The sequence below is a fragment of the Triticum urartu genome, chromosome 6, assembly GCF_003073215.2.
Source record: "Triticum urartu cultivar G1812 chromosome 6, Tu2.1, whole genome shotgun sequence".
Lineage (NCBI taxonomy): Eukaryota > Viridiplantae > Streptophyta > Magnoliopsida > Poales > Poaceae > Triticum > Triticum urartu.
Window position 1 is genome coordinate 5,305,213 of NC_053027.1, and position 19,355 is coordinate 5,324,567.

Here is a 19,355-nt window from a genome sequence, read left to right on the forward strand (position 1 = left end):
GGAGGGAGTAGCTAGTAACCAATCTGTGTTATAGGAACATATGATGGGGTTATCTCGAGAAGGTGGCCATATCCTGGTCGTCTAGAACATACAAGGATTCGGTTGGTCAAAGCATAATTTGTTTGTGTTGCCATAGTGAATCCAACCCAACACGTCCAGAGTAAAGACTTGGTTTCTCTAGTGTCTACTGGTTGGGATTCTACTACCAGATCACAATGCAAATTGAATGACTCGAAAAAGGAGCTATAGATCTCAACTTATGATAAAAAAGAGGGCTTGGTTTCAAATTTGAATTTTACCAAATTTTGTAGTTAAAGTTTAATATTTTTGTGTCACATGATAGAGGATATCATAATGAACAATTTGAAGTCTCATAGCAATCAGAGTTGAAGGTAAAAATGTATAGAATTTCAAAGTTTTGTGGTTTAGGGGGTCACGTGGCTCAACCTAGATCATCTAATTTGAGATCTACGGTTACCAACAAATAAGACAAAGAAACCGAAATTAACATGTGGTATGGCACTTCTAATATGTCGATACCAATTCAACTAAAAGTACCTAATTCAAGCTGTTAGATCCCATATCTATGGTTCTTATACTGTACCGGTTTGCAGGATTATTATATCTAGTCTCGTGCCCATATGTGAGATCAGATGGCCAGATGGGGAGCTCGGAAAGGAGAGGTTAGCTGCCTGACTTGGCAAAGGTGGTGGCACAACTTCTAAGCATGAGAATTTGTGGTTTGGAGCGGAATCTACGGAGTGCTCATGGGTATTTATAGTGCATCATCCTAGCGTAGGGGGGGGGAGGAAAATCGACATCACTATGATTTTGTTCGCATTTGGGTGAACCTTCTAAGTGGAAAGAAGATGAATCGTGACCCTGGTTGACAGAGGATTTTGATTTAATGGTCGGTAGGGGCTAAAGGCCAAACGGTGTTCATGGTAGGTTATATGGGCCAAGGTCGTTTCAGCCTGGCTGACAGCTATTCTAAATCTTTTCATAATTCCTTTTATATAGGTAAATGTATTTAGCAAACTTCTATTTCAATTTTGGAAAAACCTAATTGTTACTTTTGTAAAACTATAATAATATTATGAATCCTAGAAAATTATTTCCAGCTCAAATGCATGTTTTTAAATTTATTTTATGTCAATAAAGCTATCATGGCCTTAAAATTAATTGCCTTAAAACACTTCTATAGTTGTAATAATTCTCAAAATGTTTTCCAAGACCCCAACATGCATAGGAGACATATCTAAAATGCTCAAAAGTTATCGTACATATGAGATGATTCTATAAATATCCAAAAGTGAAATTTTGGGATGTTACACGTGTTGCCCAAGATTAGGCCATTGACTATGTATATGGCTAGAATGTCATGTATGGTTTACAACAAGGATATTGGCACTACAAATTGCTTTTCATTCCTGCCATAATGTAGTGTGCCTTTTCGACTTCCGTAAGTGCTAAAGCACTGCAGATCGAGGATCGATGTTTATATTCGGATCCATGAAAATTACATTGAGATGTTACGGTTTTCCACAAAATGATGTGATCCATCCCTTTACAAACCCATCGTGCTGAAGCTGGCTAAAACTACTTTATCACCTTCAGCGCCAATGAGATCTCTTCGGGCATCACACACCCCTATACTTCCTTCCACGACTCTATATAGATTGTAAGATCCGTGGTCCATTAATCATTTTCCTTCCATGAATCCATGTAGATCGTAAGATCTGCAGTCCATTAATCAATGAAATTTAGCACCCACTGTGGAGCCTAGTCTGATCTCGATTAGGGTCCGGCCAGATCTTCTTGTTATTCCCCTTGTTAGGGAGGCAGGGAGGCTAACACTCCTACCCTCAAGGTAATCGTGCTCAACTGTTACCCTCACAATGGAGAGCACTAAAGGAGGAACCACATTATATTATGGTCCAGCTAAAACCGACACACTGTCGTGGTCTAGGGTGTAGTGTTTCAGCTCCCCGACACGAGTAAAGTTAACTCGAGGTGCGGGGTCTTTGATTGGCCAGGTACTATTGAGAGTTTGGCCATATTGGCTTCATTTATGGCGGACACCCAAGTGTCAGATAGGGCTGCGGGCTAGGTCCCCTTGTTAGAGGACAACACCCTAACGGTCCCGGTCCGAAATGGATCGGGTGATCACAAGAGAACTGTTTGGCATGTGCTCGAACAAGCCAGAGATTGCACCACGTGGTAGAGGAGCACGGACAGGCCCGCTCGTAACAATTCGTGCTAGTTCACGGAAAGTTCCCTCTTAGATTTTGTTTTTGGGCTCTCTAATGGTGTGGCCCTTTTTTCAATAAACAAATGGTGTGGCCCTAAGGAGTTTATGCTGGATTTTGTAACTTTTGTGAACCTTGCCATGTACTTGTTTTATCAATAAAGCAGAAACAAAGCCTATTTTCTGGAGAAAAAAACATATCGACAACTTATAACAGCTAGTTTTTCACATGGATTATGGTTCTGGGTAATCTTCCATTTCATAGGTTATCTGGCGCGCACGTGACACATGCAATGTAACAGGTAACACTATGAATTATCTCACTAATACCTGCACTTTTACATAGTTGCATACTTGAATATGTTCTCAGTCATGAGGCAGATGAAATAACACGTACTCCCTCCGTTCCAAAATAGATGACTCAACTTTAACTTTAGTACAAAGTAGGGTCATCTATTTTGGAACGGAGGGAGTAGTACGCACCAGCTGCGCGTAACTAGCTAGTGCGGCTCTGTTAAAAGTGTGCATATATACGTCAGTGCCTTCGCTTGCTTCCATGATTGATCTTGGAAGGCCTTGGGATACACACAAATAGGCTGCTCAATTAATCCAACTTGCTTCTCATGCCTTTTTCCTATACTGTCATTTTCTTGATTTAATTCTGCATAGCTTTCTACTGTAATATGGAGGAAGAGTTTTTCTAGCTCTATAGCTCTAGTAGGGAAGCAGCAACAGTGGCGCGTCGGTGGCTCCTTCTGGTGGTGGTAGTGGTCGTTAGGTGATGCAGGTTATATGATGTAAAAAAAATTATGTTTGTGTCGCTTTGTACTTCTTTGAACCCTTATAACTAATTTAGATCCTTTTTTGAAAAAACAGATACGTATATAAGAACATAAGAACTGAGGTGGCTTTGTGTGATTGGGTTTAGGTGATTAGAAATTATGGTGTGCCCCTCAAAGATAATGGGGAAGGGGGAGATTAGATGGGGAGAGACACACCGGTGGAGCTTCAGCAAGGCTGAAAGGGCCATGGCCCGCCCTGGGTTGGAGCAAAATAAAGTTTTACACGAAGTTTAACCAACAATAATTCATTGATTTCTAGTGTGGTAGCACTGTTTGCACTATCCGGCCCGCCCAACATATTTTCGGTAGCTCCGCCACAGGAGAGACAGTCTGTAGATTGCATTCGGTTTGTTGGATCCATAGGTTTAGGATTTTTCTAAAGAAAACATTAAATTAAGAAGGTGTTTAATGTACGTAAGGACGAGGTTGCACTGTGGAGAAAGCTTGGATGATGCCTTTTGACCATAGGTTGATAGATCTACGGGGTTTATTTTAGGGGCCTCATGATCAAGATTGATTAAATAAAATTTCCATTGTAACTTGAGAGGAGAGCAAAGAACGGCTCTGCCAGATTTTGCTTTGCCTTTTGGGAAAAGGTATTTGCTCTCTGTTGTTAGTGTAGGTGTACTACATCCAAATTTGACATTTTTATGCCTTAATTAACATGTGTGCTCGCCATCTGGTCAGAAACACGTCCTTGCACAGTATTTCCCCACATCCATTGTATACTACTCTCGTACGTATATGATTTTTCCAGATTGTGCATGAAACAGACAGCCGTCAGGCCTTACGCACCATCAGCATGCACTTGTTCAGGTGCTTTCCAGTGCACTACCAAGTTAATTTGTTGCAAACATCTACAATTTAGTTCTACTCTTTCATAAGTTTTGCTGCTTTGCCGGCTGAATTAATAGTGCATCTTCGCACAGACCATCAGGGCATCTCCAATGGAGTATGCAATAGCAGGATTTGTATGTTGTGGCAAAAAATAAATGTGGCGATTTTACAAAAAAAAAGTGGGGAGGGAGTCTAATGTTAGTTTTGTCTCAAGTTAAATCCGAGAATTTTATCCAACTTTATATCAAAAATATATCAGCATCTACTATACAATAAGTATAATATGAAGAAAATATTTCTTGATGAATCTAATGAGTTGATTTCATATTGTGAATGTTAATATTGTTTTTGTAGACTTGGTCAATCCTTCAAAAGATTAACTTAAAAGAAAAACCAAATATGGGGTATTGGATTACCCTTGGAAGTTGAAACGTACTAGCTGATGTCATATCACACTACACATTGTTTTCAAAAGGTGACATACTGAATTATTTGTGAAATCAAATTTTTCCCATGGTTCAGGCAGCAAGCTAACACAATGAATCGTGTTATACTTCGATGTCTGCCTGCAGAAGCAATATATTCTGGCGTCTGACATCCGAGCCACTTATCTTCAATTAACTTTTCTAGCAGGAACCAAAGGATGGTCGAGCAGTAGCAGCTTTAATTTCTCTTGTCCGGCAACTAGCATAAAAAGTATGGTTTAAAGGCCAAAGAGAAAGCCCTTTTCAGGGAAGTAACATAGATTCACTGCACGTCTAGATGCATTTGGTCGGCGACCTAGCTAGAAATAAAACATTTTGCCATCTCAACAAAAGCAGAATTACTCAAAGTCAAGACTTGGTAGGCAAATATTCTTGCTAAAGGTATTTGCAGTAGTTACGTGGGTGGGTGGGTGGGTAGGGCCTCTCACCAGCCGTTAGGCAAAAGTGCACAAGGGAGATTGAGAAAAAAGAGGAACCTTTGTGCCTACTTGGTTGATTGCCGTTCATTTTAATGCTGGTTTGCCTTAATTCCTCAAGCATTTTTAATCGTGCATTTGTTGCAAAAATTTTAATTTTCTGAGGCAAGTACACCAATGTCTATGTTAAACATTGTTGCAAATCATGAAATTACATATGGTGGTAGCATTTCATGAAATGGGTGGCTCCACGTATGCAAACCAAATGATGTATTTCGCTTGCGGGAATTCTATGTAAATTTTAACAGGACAAATTTCAAATTTTACAAAGTTTTCATTCCTGATGCAACTAAAAAAGATTCTCATGTCAGTCAATTTTGGTTGGTAGAAAGGACCCGCTGCATCTCAGCTTCCTCACTGCAGCTGGCCGTGATGTCGCCGTCATGGACGGCGAACAGTGTTGACAGGTGGGAGGGGAATGGGCAGCAGGCAGAAAAAAACAAATAGTATGCACTCGTTGAAGGTGGAGGAAGAAGTGGAGGCCATTGTGTTAAAATCCAATGTGTCTAGATGATTCGACGGAAACTTCAGAAAATTGTGGTCGCCGTATAACAGGTAGTGAGCCGAGATTTACTGGCACTTTGTATCTAAATATGAACATGTGAAATAATTTTAAAAAGTGATGAACTAAAAATCATTAAAATGAGAGAAGACCTATGAGATAAAGATGACCACGCATATCAGCTGGAGAAATAAAGAGGCATTCACCACACAGATCGGTGCAACAAAGTATTCTGAGGCTAGTTAAAGTTGAAATTTCGGCAAAGATTCACAATACGGAACATACACACAAAGAAATGATCCAGAATTACAAAAACACCTGACAAGAAATTTAGATGACACTCACATATGTATTTACAAAGGTACGTCGGTTTTAATCAAGCTATAGATTCACTATTGTCAATGTTGTTGTACAGCTGATGCTAGCTATACGCTTCAGAGAGAGAGATTCCATTAGGTGACGTTACAAAGTCACTCTCAGAGGTTCAAACTTTAATAAATATATTACATGGTCAGCGGCTTCCCAGCAAAGACTCCATAAAGGACCAGCATCATGGCCTTATAATGCCGTTAACTAACATATTAACAAAAAGTAGTGGAAGATACTCCAATGTAAACAGTGCTGCAAGCATATACAATTGCTTATTGGCATCTTCAGACAAAAAGATTAAAAGTAACCTAAATCTGATCGTCTTCTATGAAGGCGCGTAAACCACTCTGATACAGCATCAGTGAAATATCTCGAGATGCACAAGTGGCATGCAAATATCTCCACAAGCTTATCTCTGTAACAGCTGACTGTGAAATCGCTCCCCCTACTCAACCCACCCCACCCCCACTCATACTAGCTAGATTCAAAGGCATAAAAGATCACATGCATTCCTAACATGCACTCATGTACATGACATAAATGTTGCATGTCACAGTAGTTCGATGTGTCAGTCTTAACTGCCTGGCAAAGATGAATTGGTGGATATTTGTTTCATTGACCAGAATGTTTTATACGGAACCAGCAAAGTTTCTATTTGTTACGCGCTGCAGCTTTAGTGTTCCATTGGCAACAAACACATATCTTCAAAAAAAAGGGAAGCACAAGACGTTTACATGCATACATGTACACATATTCATCCTATCAATGTACATACACATACCCTGCTCTTATTAGGAGCTCTTAAATACATAGGCGCCAAATAAAGATGAAGTCGTCATAGGCACCTCGATGTCAACGTCACCTACCATGGTAAGCATAGTGTCAAATTTATGTACCTATGCAAGAACCTGAAATAAATCCAATAGGATGCAAGCACCTATGCCAAATTTATGACATGAACTCGTGTAGACAGATTCTACCACAACGAATCTTACCATGTTATGTTCGGATCGCGGTGCAGTGCAGTCCGTTGGGACCAGACATATGGTGAAACTACAGTCTGGTATAACTTATGTACCAATAAAACTACATTTTTACCGCACGTCAACATAATGCTAGGTTATAAAGTTAGTTTTTTTTATATTACATATTTTGTCCAACACTAAAATTTTCTAAGAAATATTTTCTCGTGTTATTATTTCGGAAGTAAGTAGAACAGTACAAGCCTTTTGTTTGGGATGTATGTGCAGCAGACAATCTTTCGGCCACTAAGAAATAATTGAAGCAAAAGCTTGGTTTCCTTTGTAGAAGGCAATAAAAAATGTTCATGATTAGAGGCCACGATCTCTTATGTTGACAGAACATTAGTGACTGATTGATTCCCTTGATTAGCAGTTTTATAGTATTACAAGTTAACAAGGCAATGCCTAAAGCGCCAATGTCAAAAGAGTTGTGTAGAAATTGTTCTTCTAATATTTCTACAAATGAACTTAGTAAACACGAACAAACTCCCCAGTAGTCTTTTAGATATGTTTGTTATAATTTCGATTTAGCAGAGGGATCTGCATATCTCACATGTGAGGTTTATATCTGATCATATGATTCTGATGCTACCAATTGTGAAACGGTCGGATCATATGTAGGATGCCAATCCTAAAAAAACACCCCTATTATTTTATTATTTTTCATCATCATGCATGTACATGATATGTCTGATTGATAAAAGTTGTGATGCTTTTGATAGAAAAAAGGGGTAAAGAACAAACCCACTTTAGTGGAGCACGTTGCAGCTACTTGCACTCAGCAGCGATTAGCGTTATCACAATCGCCTAACCAAAGTGTGTTGGTCCTGTACCACACCTTTATCTTTCTTCCTATCGCTCCAAAGTTAGGCATACATAGCTTCTAATCACAGTCAGTGAAATTCCAATGCTTAATTGCCCAAATCATGTACTAACACGTTAACAACCTGAAACACGTTTTGTCAAAAGAGAGGCTAAATGAGAGACACTTACATGGCCAGGGGGGCGTGGATTATGTTTTGTGGATTAGTACCCTTTGGGTTGCTTCTTGAATCATCGGGTTATCCCCGCCCCTTTTTGTAATTCCAAAATACTTTTGCAATATCTTGGCATGCAGTTCCTTATCTCCCCTAGCTATTGTCTTCTGATGTAGGCATCCTTTGCTGCATGGAATTAAAAAATCATTGTGATATTAAACATGAAGTGGTTGTTTCTAGGTAGGTACTTAGCAAGCCGTGCTATGTCCTATAGGAACATACGATGGTGATGTATGAGGAAGTTGGCTTCGAAAAAAAAGCCAAGCACTCATTTTTTTCTTCTGAAAATAAGGATCGACCCCAACGTCTACATGGGTTGATGCACATGACCATATATTGTTGATTATTCAATAGTACAAAGCAAAGTCAAGCCCACATATGTCATAAGTCCATCCAGTAGAACCACATCTATCGCCACCATATTCAGCCAGAGCTCCACCACCCTCTGTGCACCGCAGGCTAGCCACCAACACCACTGTACATAGGTATCAACTCCGAGGAGAAAACGAACCATTCCGAGCGTGCAACATTCCTTTCGCACCCCTCTTCCTTCCCAATTGCTAGCAACACAAGTCATGTCTTACCTCCACTTCCCCTTAAAGCCTGCAATGACCTTGACACTACTAGGGAAAACCTTAACACAGAATCTTAGCAGTAGCATTGGATAAAATGACACGCTGCTGCTACTTAGTAGTAGCGCGTGGCAGGAAAAGGCGCTACTACTATCCTCATAGCAGTAGCGCGTGTTAGCAAAACGTGTTGCTGCTGAGTTTGAACTGGGCGCACATGGCTAGCCCCACTTAGCAGCAGCTCGGATCGTTATACAGCGCTACTGCTATGCTCCGTAGTAGTAGAGCTTGTCCCCAACCCGCGCTGCTACTAACCCTAACTTATCGTCTTTCCCACGCGGCCGACCCTCTCACTCTCCCTCTCATCCGCTCTTCTCACTCTCCCTCTCCACTCTCGTCGTCATCCTCGTCACCGCCGCCGCCGCATTGCCGCTGTCGTCCTCCTCCTCGGTATGCCCTCTCCTCTCTCCTCCTTCCACCGCCCTCCTGTCTCCTCCTCCAACCGCGCCCTCCTCCTTCTCCTCTGGCCACTTCCTCCTCCTCCTCCGACCGCGCCCTCCTCCTCCAGTTGTGCCCTCCTCACTCCTCCCTCCGCCTTCGGCCACCCTCCTCCATTCTCCCACTGCCCTCCTTCTCTCTCCTCTCTCCTCCCTCTTCCAACTGCCCCTCACTCCTCCTCCTCATTCCTCCCTCCTCCCACCTCTCTCTGTATAGAAATTTTAAGTAAAAAAATTAGGTGTACAAATTTTTAGTAATAAAAATAGTTAGAATTTGATTTTAGAATAGGTAGGTAGTATTTTACTAACTTTGCTCATCATTAGAGCACTAAACTAGTTATATGTAATTAACCCTAGGTGTAGCGCTTGATCGTATCTCTCATGGATACCCTATATAGGCATAGACCTATCCCAATACTCTCCAAGAGCAGCTGTATCCATTCCCCGAAACTTTAAAGCTCATCAAATTTAGAACAAATAAATTTTGTTGTATCTTGCTCTTCTCTCAAACTTGAGATAAGAGCTAATTGGGGCTTAATTCCTTCAAAAAATTGGGAGTTAAAGGATTTTGTGGGAAGATTAGAGATGCTCTAAGCTTGCTACTCACACCCCAGTTCTCATCAATCTTACTTCAGTCCAAGGAACCGAGGCTGAAATGGACGCATGAGCGATGTAGAATTTAGATCCAGTGGTTGGTACTGCATATCTCGCTTCGGCAAGTTATGGAGGGTTAGGGGCTAAAGACCAAATGGGCCACATGGTTGGTTATATGAGATAAGATGGTTTGAGCCTAGCTGGCAGCTATTTTAATTCCTTTTTTATTTCTTTTCTATAGAAAAATGAATATAGCTTGTATAATCGCTATTTTAGTTCAAAAAACTTCTTGTTAAAATCAAAATATATAATAGAGCCTACAAGAATTATTTTCATCCCAATTGCATGTTTTTAAATTTCATTATATTTTAATAAATCTATCATGGACTGAATATTCGTTACCAAAAATATATTTCTAGGATTTTAATTATTCCCGTAAAGTCTTTAAAGAGCCAAATATGTATATGATACATACCCACAATGGTCAAAAATGGTTGTATATATGCGATGATTCTATTTACATTCAAAGTGAAAATTTTGGATGTTACACGTGTGTTGTCCAAGATTAGGCCATCGACTATGTATCTATATCTATACCAATATAAAAAGAGCCAAAGGGGCAGATCACACAATCTCAGCCATCCAACAATGTCAATCCAACGACCTATATTGCTACATGGCGAGCGCTCAGCGTGTTTTAGTGTGCAATTAATAACATACTACATATGCAGTATCCACGTAATTAACATGTAATTATTTTGTTAAACGTGTACTTGTATCCTACCTAATATTGACATGCAATTATTTTTCTGTCTGTATTAACATGTGATTAATTTTCTACCTAATATCAACGTGCAACGCATGTACTCATTTACTAGTATGGCTGAAATGACATGTATGTTCAACTGGTAAGCACATTGACTCTGAATTGCTTTAAATTTCTGCAATAATGCAGTGTGCCTTTTGTACTTTTTAAAGTTCTAGAGCACTGTGGAGCATCGGTGTTTAACTTCAGACGAACGGAAAGTACATTGAGATATTATGTTTTCACACGATGTGATCCACCCTTTTAGCAAATGTGTCATGCATTGTTTTAGGTACGTACACTTTGATGGTATCGATCCCGTTAATTATATGTTTATTAAGAAAGATCATATATCTACGGATGTACCAAATTTTGTGCACCTTTCTTTCATACATTTTTGCTACGAGCTTTCTGGCTTTATGGGAGTGCCTTTAGTGGAACTTTGAGGTCTAATGGTGCATAGATTAGTATTAAGAATAGCAACAGACAAGAACCTGAGTAGGAGATACACCCATGTGAACTTTCTTGGAAGATGGATTGTGCTGACATTAAGAAACTCTAGGCGAGATTGTGATCAGAGTTTTAACGTTCTTTTTCTCTAGAGAGGTACAGAGTTAATTGTCTAACCCGTCCACTATGCAACAGATGTACCTTTTGTCTAAGCTTTTGAGTTTTGAATCTTTGAACTGGGAACTCAATGGACACTTGGCACGTCTTAACTGCAAGATGGTAGGATGGAATCGAGATTACGCATCCTACTCCTTTAATTCTTTTAAAAAAATCACAGTGGATAACAGATGCTTCGATTAGGTATAACAAGCACTGCACACTATGCCCTTACTTAATTGGGTACCCTCGTTAAATTGTTGCAAACTCTCCCCTTTACTAATAAAGAGCTGTTGGGTCGGAACTCAGCTTGGTGCTTCCCTTTTGAATAGTAAACTTTAAAAATGGTTCGGAAAACAAAGATGTACACAACGGGGATTGACCTCGAGCTCATATGAGCTTGGGCAAACAGTAAAATTCAAAAAAATTGAAAAAAGAACTGAAATTTTTTTGTGGCAAAATTGGACAAAGCTTTTGAATTCTTTCAAAATTTCATCATAGGATGACATCCGTGGAAGTCATGGGAAAAAATCGGCACTGCAAAAATATCTTTTATGGAGCATCAAATTTTTTTTGCCACGACTTCCATGAATGTCATTTCACAATGAAACTTTGAAAGCATTGAAAACATTTGTCAAAGTTTGTCACCAAAATAATTCTGTTTTTTAAATATCAATTGTTTCAGATTTTACTGTTCGCTCGAGCTCATATGAAGGACAATTTCTGAGATGTACGATCATACATGGACTGTACTGCTGGGGGGGGGGGGGGGGGGTGCTCCACAATATATTATACGGATGACTAGACTAAAACAAACTGATCTCTAGAACGGCTAACCCGATTGATAATACATTTTCAGCTTTGGTTTCATTGCGAGGATATCTACCAAACTAGATCACATATTAATATATTTCAAATGATTTTTCCGTAAATATTTACCAAATTAATGTCACTTACATAACAGAATATATTCATTTCAGTTAGCAGATTATAATAAACTCGCTTACAACATTACAGAATGTCATTTCCATAGGAATTAGCTAGAGAACCGAATCTAGTAATCCGGAATTAAATAACCTGGTAACTAAGTATGGATAATCTGGAAGCGGCACACTAAATCTGTTATCTCCCATTGATGGAAAGCAAAATTATCAAAACATGCTAATGTGTGGTATTGTTTGGAAAGCGCTCGTCAAGAAAAATTAACTGATGGACAAGGGATTAATGCTCAATAACATAAATCCTATTTAAAAAGTCAATTGGTGGGGGTGATACCATTGTCCCTGCATTACGGTTCAAGGCTATGAGGTTACTGGCCATCATTTCGAGGAACATTTATTAGGTATATCAGCGCACCAAACAGGACAGTAGCAGAAAAATGGCAGGCTCGAACACAGAAAGGCCAACTCTACTCAACTAAAAAAACTAAAAGACGGGGAAATGGCATCTTTTTTCACAAATCATGGTTTCGTCTCAACAGCTTAGGTGCTGATAGCAATTTAACAACTGAGTAACAGGTACACACATATCGGACCGGTGCTTCTAGAAGCCTATATGGTAGTCCCAGTGCTCCACCTCGACTATGTCTTAATCATGATACATAAGCAGAAATCTGATGTAGAATTCTAGTTAATAAGGAAAGAGAAATTTCCCTTATCTTAATCTTTTTTTAAACACAGTACAAACAAAGTCACTCACATACACGAGCATACACTCACCCCTATGAAGGCATGCACACACACGCTACTCCTGTGAGCACATCCTAGAGACAGAGCCGTCAAAACATCTTGAGATTGACGAAGTCACCACAGGCGCCTCATAGTCAACGGAACGTTTCCTCCCACTGAACGAACATCGTCGGAAAGCCTGAAATAAATCTAGGAAAATGTGAGCGCCAATGTCAAGTCTAGAACTTGAACCCTAGTGGGCTGGGGATACTACTATCCTCCAAACCATCCAACCACTGGTTGGTGCGCTACCATATCTTAATCTAGATATAATTCTTAGCACCAAAAACAATACAACCCATAACTTTTATCTCATAGAACTCATTAAATGGGAGCTATTTTCAATACAACGGAAAATCAGAAAGATCCAAAGATACTTTTTACACTTGGTTGTTGAGCTATCCCGTAACCCCTCGTTTAATCCCCTCCTGTGCGATCGGGGGCCAAACCCTAGCACCCATCCGTCGCCTCCTCCTCCCTTCTCTCCCCCCTAGTCATCCCCAGAAACGGTCGCCGGGTAAGCCCGCGTGCCTCTGGTGATGAGGACAACAGGGATTTGGCCGTAGCGCTGCTGCCTAGAGGGGCAAGAGACATGATATCCTCCTTTTGTGGTCGTTCATACCGGCTGTGACGTGTTGCTTCGGCAGCAACGCAGGGATGCCTGATTGACATGGGGTGTGGCCTGTCAGTGGCGCATGGTCCCCGGAGCAGCAACTTTGCTCATGGCGACTGCGGCGTCCCCTTCGCCAGGGATGACGGGCTAGGTGGCGGCTCCTTGTAGAGGTGCTGGTGGTGGCGGGTCTCGGGAACCCGCTCCCGGGGACATCGCCGGAGGTGCGTGCCTTTCAGATCTTTCTCCGAAGATCTCTGTGGCCGCATTCCTGAAGCATGCTAGACCTCGACATGGGTGGCTCGACCAATGCAAGCACAACCGCAGGCTCCTCCTCCTCCATCAGCCTGTGGTCCTCTACCTCATTCTCCATGGGCTCAGACTGCTCCATCTCCTCTTCCATGGGGCCGGACTTCTCCCGCCGACGTCATAGATCAAGTTGAACATGCAAAAAACATCGCCAGCTGCAATGGCCAAAGGCCCTCTAAAGCGAGACCTACAAAGCGAACGGAGAGGGTGACTAGTCTTTGTCAGGTCAAAATTGCGTGTAATAACAAACTTGTAGGAAATGTAACCGCCTCAAGCAAAGGACCAAAACAACCCAAACACACGAAGGCCACGACAAAGGCAAACCGACATAACGCCTCCAGGCAAATGGCCAGTAGCCAAGATACATAGGAAAATGTCTCCCCACGGCAGCCCAGCGGCCTGAACGACCCTCTGCACAGCCGGGTAGGCAAACAACTGTGTAGCCGGAAAGACCAGGCAAGCGCCCCCCCCCCCCCCCCCCCCCGCCCTTGCCAGGCAACACAACCTGCTAAACAACCCTCCGCCCAGTTGGCTGGGCACACCATACGAACGCTGGGTGCCTTATCCCACATACGAACATACAAATGCATGTGGCTGGCTCTCACGAAACAACACATGGCCAGATGACACGACGCTCGGCGCCCGACTCGCTAGGGCAGAGTACCCCGCTCGGGACAGAAAGACACAACATGACCAGGCCCCTCCGCATCCTAGCGGCCTTACTCCATGCGCGAGTTGGCGGTGCTACTGCGACATACACCCCTCCTATCACGAATGGACCAAACACGGCGTGGGGTACCCTTGCCCGAGCCGTCCGGGCAAATCGGACGACTCAAAGAGCACACGAGAAGACCCGGCGGCGCGCCAACCAGAAACAGGCGTGGGGTTTACACCCCAAAAGGCGGGCCTGACAGGTCCATCGCGCGCAGGACTGCGCGGCTGCCAACGCTCGCGGTCGCGATGGACAACGCCCAATGGTGGTGGCCCCGGGTCGCCAGGGTCTGAGCCGTGCGGGCAGATCGAACAACTTGAAGAGGCCCTGAGAGATCAGATGGCTCAGAGAGGCCCCATGAGATCACATGGTGCAGAGCCACCCACACGAGAGGGACATCACGGACAAACTCGGAGCCACCCAAGGATGGTGGCCTGGTGCTCACCGGACAGTCCACCCGTCATGGACCCTCCAGCCGGGTCGCCCGGGTCCGAGCCATCCGGGCAGATCGGACGATCCTGAGGGTGCCCGAGTGGCTCCCGATGCAAGCCACCAGCAAACAGATGGCCATGGGGTGCTCTGGTCCACGAGGAGCCTAGGGAGACGGGTACTCCAATATTCTTTATAGGCGTAATTACTATGCACTCTAGTTCTTGCTCACAAATACTCTTGTTCCAATTCACCGTCACAATTCTTGCTTGGAATCAAAGGTAACTTGCTGCCAAAACACAACAAACCTTTATAAGACGCAAATGAACATTTCATCAGTTCTTTGTCGGATCGATACTACCAAACGAAGTCTGTTTTAATGAAAACCCTAATGTTCCCTAAATTCTATGAACATTTTCTGCATATCGACGATTCGCGAGATAATAGCTATTATTCTTTTCAGTTATTATTTTAAGTTAGCCACCATGGTGAAATTGGTAGACACACTACTCTTAGGAAGCAGTGCTTAAGCATCTCAGTTCGAATCCGAGTGGCTGCATTCTCTAACAAGGACACAATAGATTAGAAATCAATTCAAAATTTGCAATTTTGTAATGCTTCTACTTCCGTGCTACGCTTCATGAGAAAATGGCAATTTTTATAATAAGATCATTACATGGAAGTGATAGATGGACATACTAATGAATACGACCAGGATAAAATAACTGGCTCGAGCATCTAATGGAACGTCCATAGTGGAAATCACAAGCCCACAAGCATGCATTTCTCTCCCTATAGCTTCTTTGCTCGAGCCCTGCCCGCCATGGCTTAAGTGCACGCATACATCATAGGCATGAACGCATGACTGCCTAGACTTGCTCGACGTGGGTTGCCTTGTCAACACCCCCCTTGGTCTCGTCGCTGGCGCATGCCAAGCTGTTTTCCTTCATCAGCGGTGGCATCCCTGGTTCGATGGGATTGTGTGTGTTGAGCTCGATGGCAGCCGCTGGGCCAAGCTTGGAGATGTTGACCACATGCTCGGGCACCTTGACAGCATCATCATCGTCCACCTGCTTGGGCGCCGGTGTAGGTGTGGCGTTGCGGTAGAGGGTGTAGAGCCCCATTTGAATCACACCGAAGGCAAACCCAAGAATGTTGGGCAGCTACATGCAGATCAACACCAACAATTAAAGAAAAAGGAAAGTTGAGTTATGATGAACTGAGATATTTTATTTGTGTTGTTCACGTACGGCAACATATTTGTCCTTGATGAGGAGGCCGTAGAGGAACCAGACGACTGCGCTGACGGTGAGGGAGACGGAGAGGGAAAAGGGCATGAACTCCACACTCCGGGTACGCACCACAAGGCGCTGCAAACGTCAAGACATAATACACTTGTAAGAATCAATCATGGATCAACAAACTAACACTATAGAGGGAGGATGCTTAGTTTCTCACGATAACGCTGAGGGGCGCGACGAAGACGCTGACGGAGAAGCCGACGCAAACCCACCCGAGCATGACGACGCGCTTCTCGCCCTCCGACAGGAGCAGGGTGAGCAGGAGGATAAGCCCGAACACACCCACATTCAGGAGGAGGAGGATCTTCGCCGTGAAGAGCTGCATCCATGCGCATATTTTTCATGTTAGCCACATGCATTTATCGCATGGATCAAATAATATATGATTGTATGCATCAATCGAGCAGAGGCAAAAAACTATCCTCTTTTCGAAGGAAAAATGTGCAGCTGAGGTGCCATCGAGTACCTTGGCTTGCTTTGGTGCATAGGTGAGGTAGATGATGATGTAGATGGTCTCAATGACACAGCCGGCGGAGTTGATGGTGATGAGGAGGCACTCGTCAGACTTGAGCAGCGCGTAGTAGATCCACAACATCGCGCTGAAGAGCGCCACCACGTAAGGGACCGACTGGAACCCCTGCGTCGACTTGCTCCGGTAGATCCGGTAGAATGTCGGCCTGCATATCCCGTGCCCCCATGCACCATTAATATCTCATGAAACTAAACCAGAGAGAGAAACGATGTTGAGTGTCATCGAGAGGCTTACAGTGGGGCCAGGTAGGTCATGAACGAGATGACGTTGCCTGCAAGAAGCAAAGTGGTACATACTACAGTTAGCCAGAGATAACAAGGAGACACCTGTACATACGTTACACAATCCCCACTTAATGGCTAGCTTTCTTGTGTGGGTGACGTCGGTGAGGTGTCACGCTACACCATAAGCAAATGTGCACCTCTTCTAGTTTACACAAAATAATTAATAAACGGAAGAATGGATCACTACGTCTACACAAAAGAGGAAGGATCACATGCATCCGTGGTGCAATCCGCACTAACTAGCTATATTGGATGCTCAGAATACTACCACGGGTGGAAATATTGGTTTTGGCAATGATCTATTAGTTCTGGCAAATCATATTTAACAAATATGGAAATACAATAAAAGGCCACAAGTAAGAACTCTTAAAAGGTAGAAGTTTGAGAAGCATCTATTGATGTGGACATCAATATACCTAGGAGGCCAAAGGCAAAGGCCCACGGGTGCTGAAGAGAGAGACCACCCATAGCAAGATCTTAACTACCTTTGGAGTTGATGAGGAGATCACAACGAGATAGTTCTACCAAGCTAGCTAGTTAGGATGATTTCTCTCCCGTGTATAGATGGTTCAATGGGAAGAGAAGAACTGCCAGCCTACTACTTGAGGTTGTTGCTTGAGAGCGTGAAGGGAGCTTTGGATGGGTTTATATAGTGCTGGCAAGGAAGCTTATGCCTTATGGCGTGTGACTCCGGTGGCAAAAACAAACTGTCCCTGATCAGTCACAGTCATGGGGCCACATTAAACAAAGGACAAGATAATCATCACAATGGATGACACAAAGTACCTACCTTACACTCTTTCTCTCTCAGTTACCTCTCTAATCCCTATCTTACACTTCAAGTTATCCTAGATAAGGGCAACCTAGCCATACATGGAGAAGCCAAAGAGCTATAGCAGCCGCGGAGCTGCAAAGGATCACATGTGTTTTTTCCGAACCGATCTTGTGCCTTGTCCAACTCTAGCTCCTGTAAATCATCAGATCAGATACAAACCTTTTGTTTTTTAGGAAATACCAAGTATACCCCGCAAAAAAGGAAATACCAAGTGCAACTCGCAGGTGATAGTTACTTCAAATCCACTGATGATAACATTCAGCAACAATTACTTAACCACGACTCATATAATTCTGTGTTTTTTGGAGCTTGATCGAATTTCAAGACAACAGCTGGATTAGTTTTTCTTGTTGATGTTCCACCTGAAAGTTATCAAAGGTTAAATGTGGCAGTGCTCTCGCGTTCGGGTGACTCGGGTAGCAACTAGGGTCCCCTTTGTCCGTGAGTAATGGCACCTGCTCGAAGGAGGATGCCGTACAGACAAGTAATCCTCCCATGATCATAAACTACCATGTCACCTTCACCACCGACGAGATCACTTCAGGCACCACACATCCCTCTAATTCCTTCCACGATTCTATGTGCAGTGTAAGATCAGGGTGGTGCATTAATCATCAACATTTGACGTTCCCCGTGGAGCCTGATCCGATCTCAATCAAAGCCCGATCAGATCTTCTTGTTATTCCACTTGTCGGTGAGGCGTGTGGCTAGGACTCAAGCTACCCCCTAGGAGGTCGACCTCAACTGATCCCCTGACAACAAGGAGTACGCAATAAGGAATAAGACTATATGATAGTCCAACCAAAGCCATGACACTCCCGTGGTCCATGTCATGGTCTTCCAGCTCTCCAACACGAGTAAACTTTGCTCGGAGCGCATCATCCCTGCTTTCTTAGGTACCTATGATTTTTCGACCAAATCGGCCCCCGTTAGGGTGGAGACGCAAACACCGGATAAGGATTCGGGCCAGGTCGCTTCACTAGAGGACCACACCCTACCAGTCCTGGTCCGAAATTGATCAGATAATCACGAGAGAACTATTCGTCACCTGCTCGGATTAGCAACAGACTGGTTCTCATGTTAGAGGAGCCTGGAAAGTCCCCCTCGGAACAGGTCGTGCCCCACCAAGACAAATTCCCGCATTACTTTCATTTTTGGGATCTCTAATGGTTTGGCCCTAACAAGTTGACCTTGCACTTTGTGTGTACCTTGACCCTGTACCTGTTTTCACTATAAAACGGAGAGAAAACCTATTTTATGAAAAACTTATCAACAAGTTTTAATGGCTGACATATCACATGGTTTATAGTTTGTGATAAGCTCCCATCTTTCAAAGGTTATCTGGCACGCGCACGTGAAACAAGATTATCTAGCGCGCATGTGAAACATGCAATGTAACAAGTAACGCTAGGAGTTATCAAGGTTACTTGCAAGATTGCATACATGAATAAGGTCTCAGTCACGAGGCAGCTGAAACAACACGTACTACTACGTACCAGCTGTAAGTAGCAAGTGTGTGGATCCGTTAAAAGTGGGCATACGCCAGTGCCATCTGCTTGCTTCCATGATCGATGTTGGAAGGCTTCGGGCACGCACACATAAACAAGGTGCCTAATTACTTCACCTTGCTTCTTGTGCCTTTCCTTGCATCCGTTTTCCTAATCCTGAAATAGTTTTGTACTGTATTGAAGAAATTTAAATTAAGAAGATGTTGAACATACTACTTC

General features: G+C 43.0%; 1 protein-coding gene across 1 annotated transcript; it reads right to left on the minus strand.

Annotated features, from left to right (window-relative positions):
• Window positions 1-15,313: 15,313 nt before the first annotated feature.
• Window positions 15,314-17,395, minus strand: LOC125515305 (bidirectional sugar transporter SWEET14-like). The gene is made up of 6 exons (XM_048680751.1): window positions 17,210-17,395; window positions 16,744-16,780; window positions 16,444-16,654; window positions 16,135-16,296; window positions 15,927-16,046; window positions 15,314-15,839 (listed from the first exon to the last, which is right to left on the minus strand). Exons 1-6 carry the CDS (start codon window positions 17,259-17,261, stop codon window positions 15,546-15,548), a joined length of 876 nt encoding a protein of 291 aa, XP_048536708.1. The 5' UTR covers window positions 17,262-17,395; the 3' UTR covers window positions 15,314-15,545.
• Window positions 17,396-19,355: the final 1,960 nt, after the last annotated feature.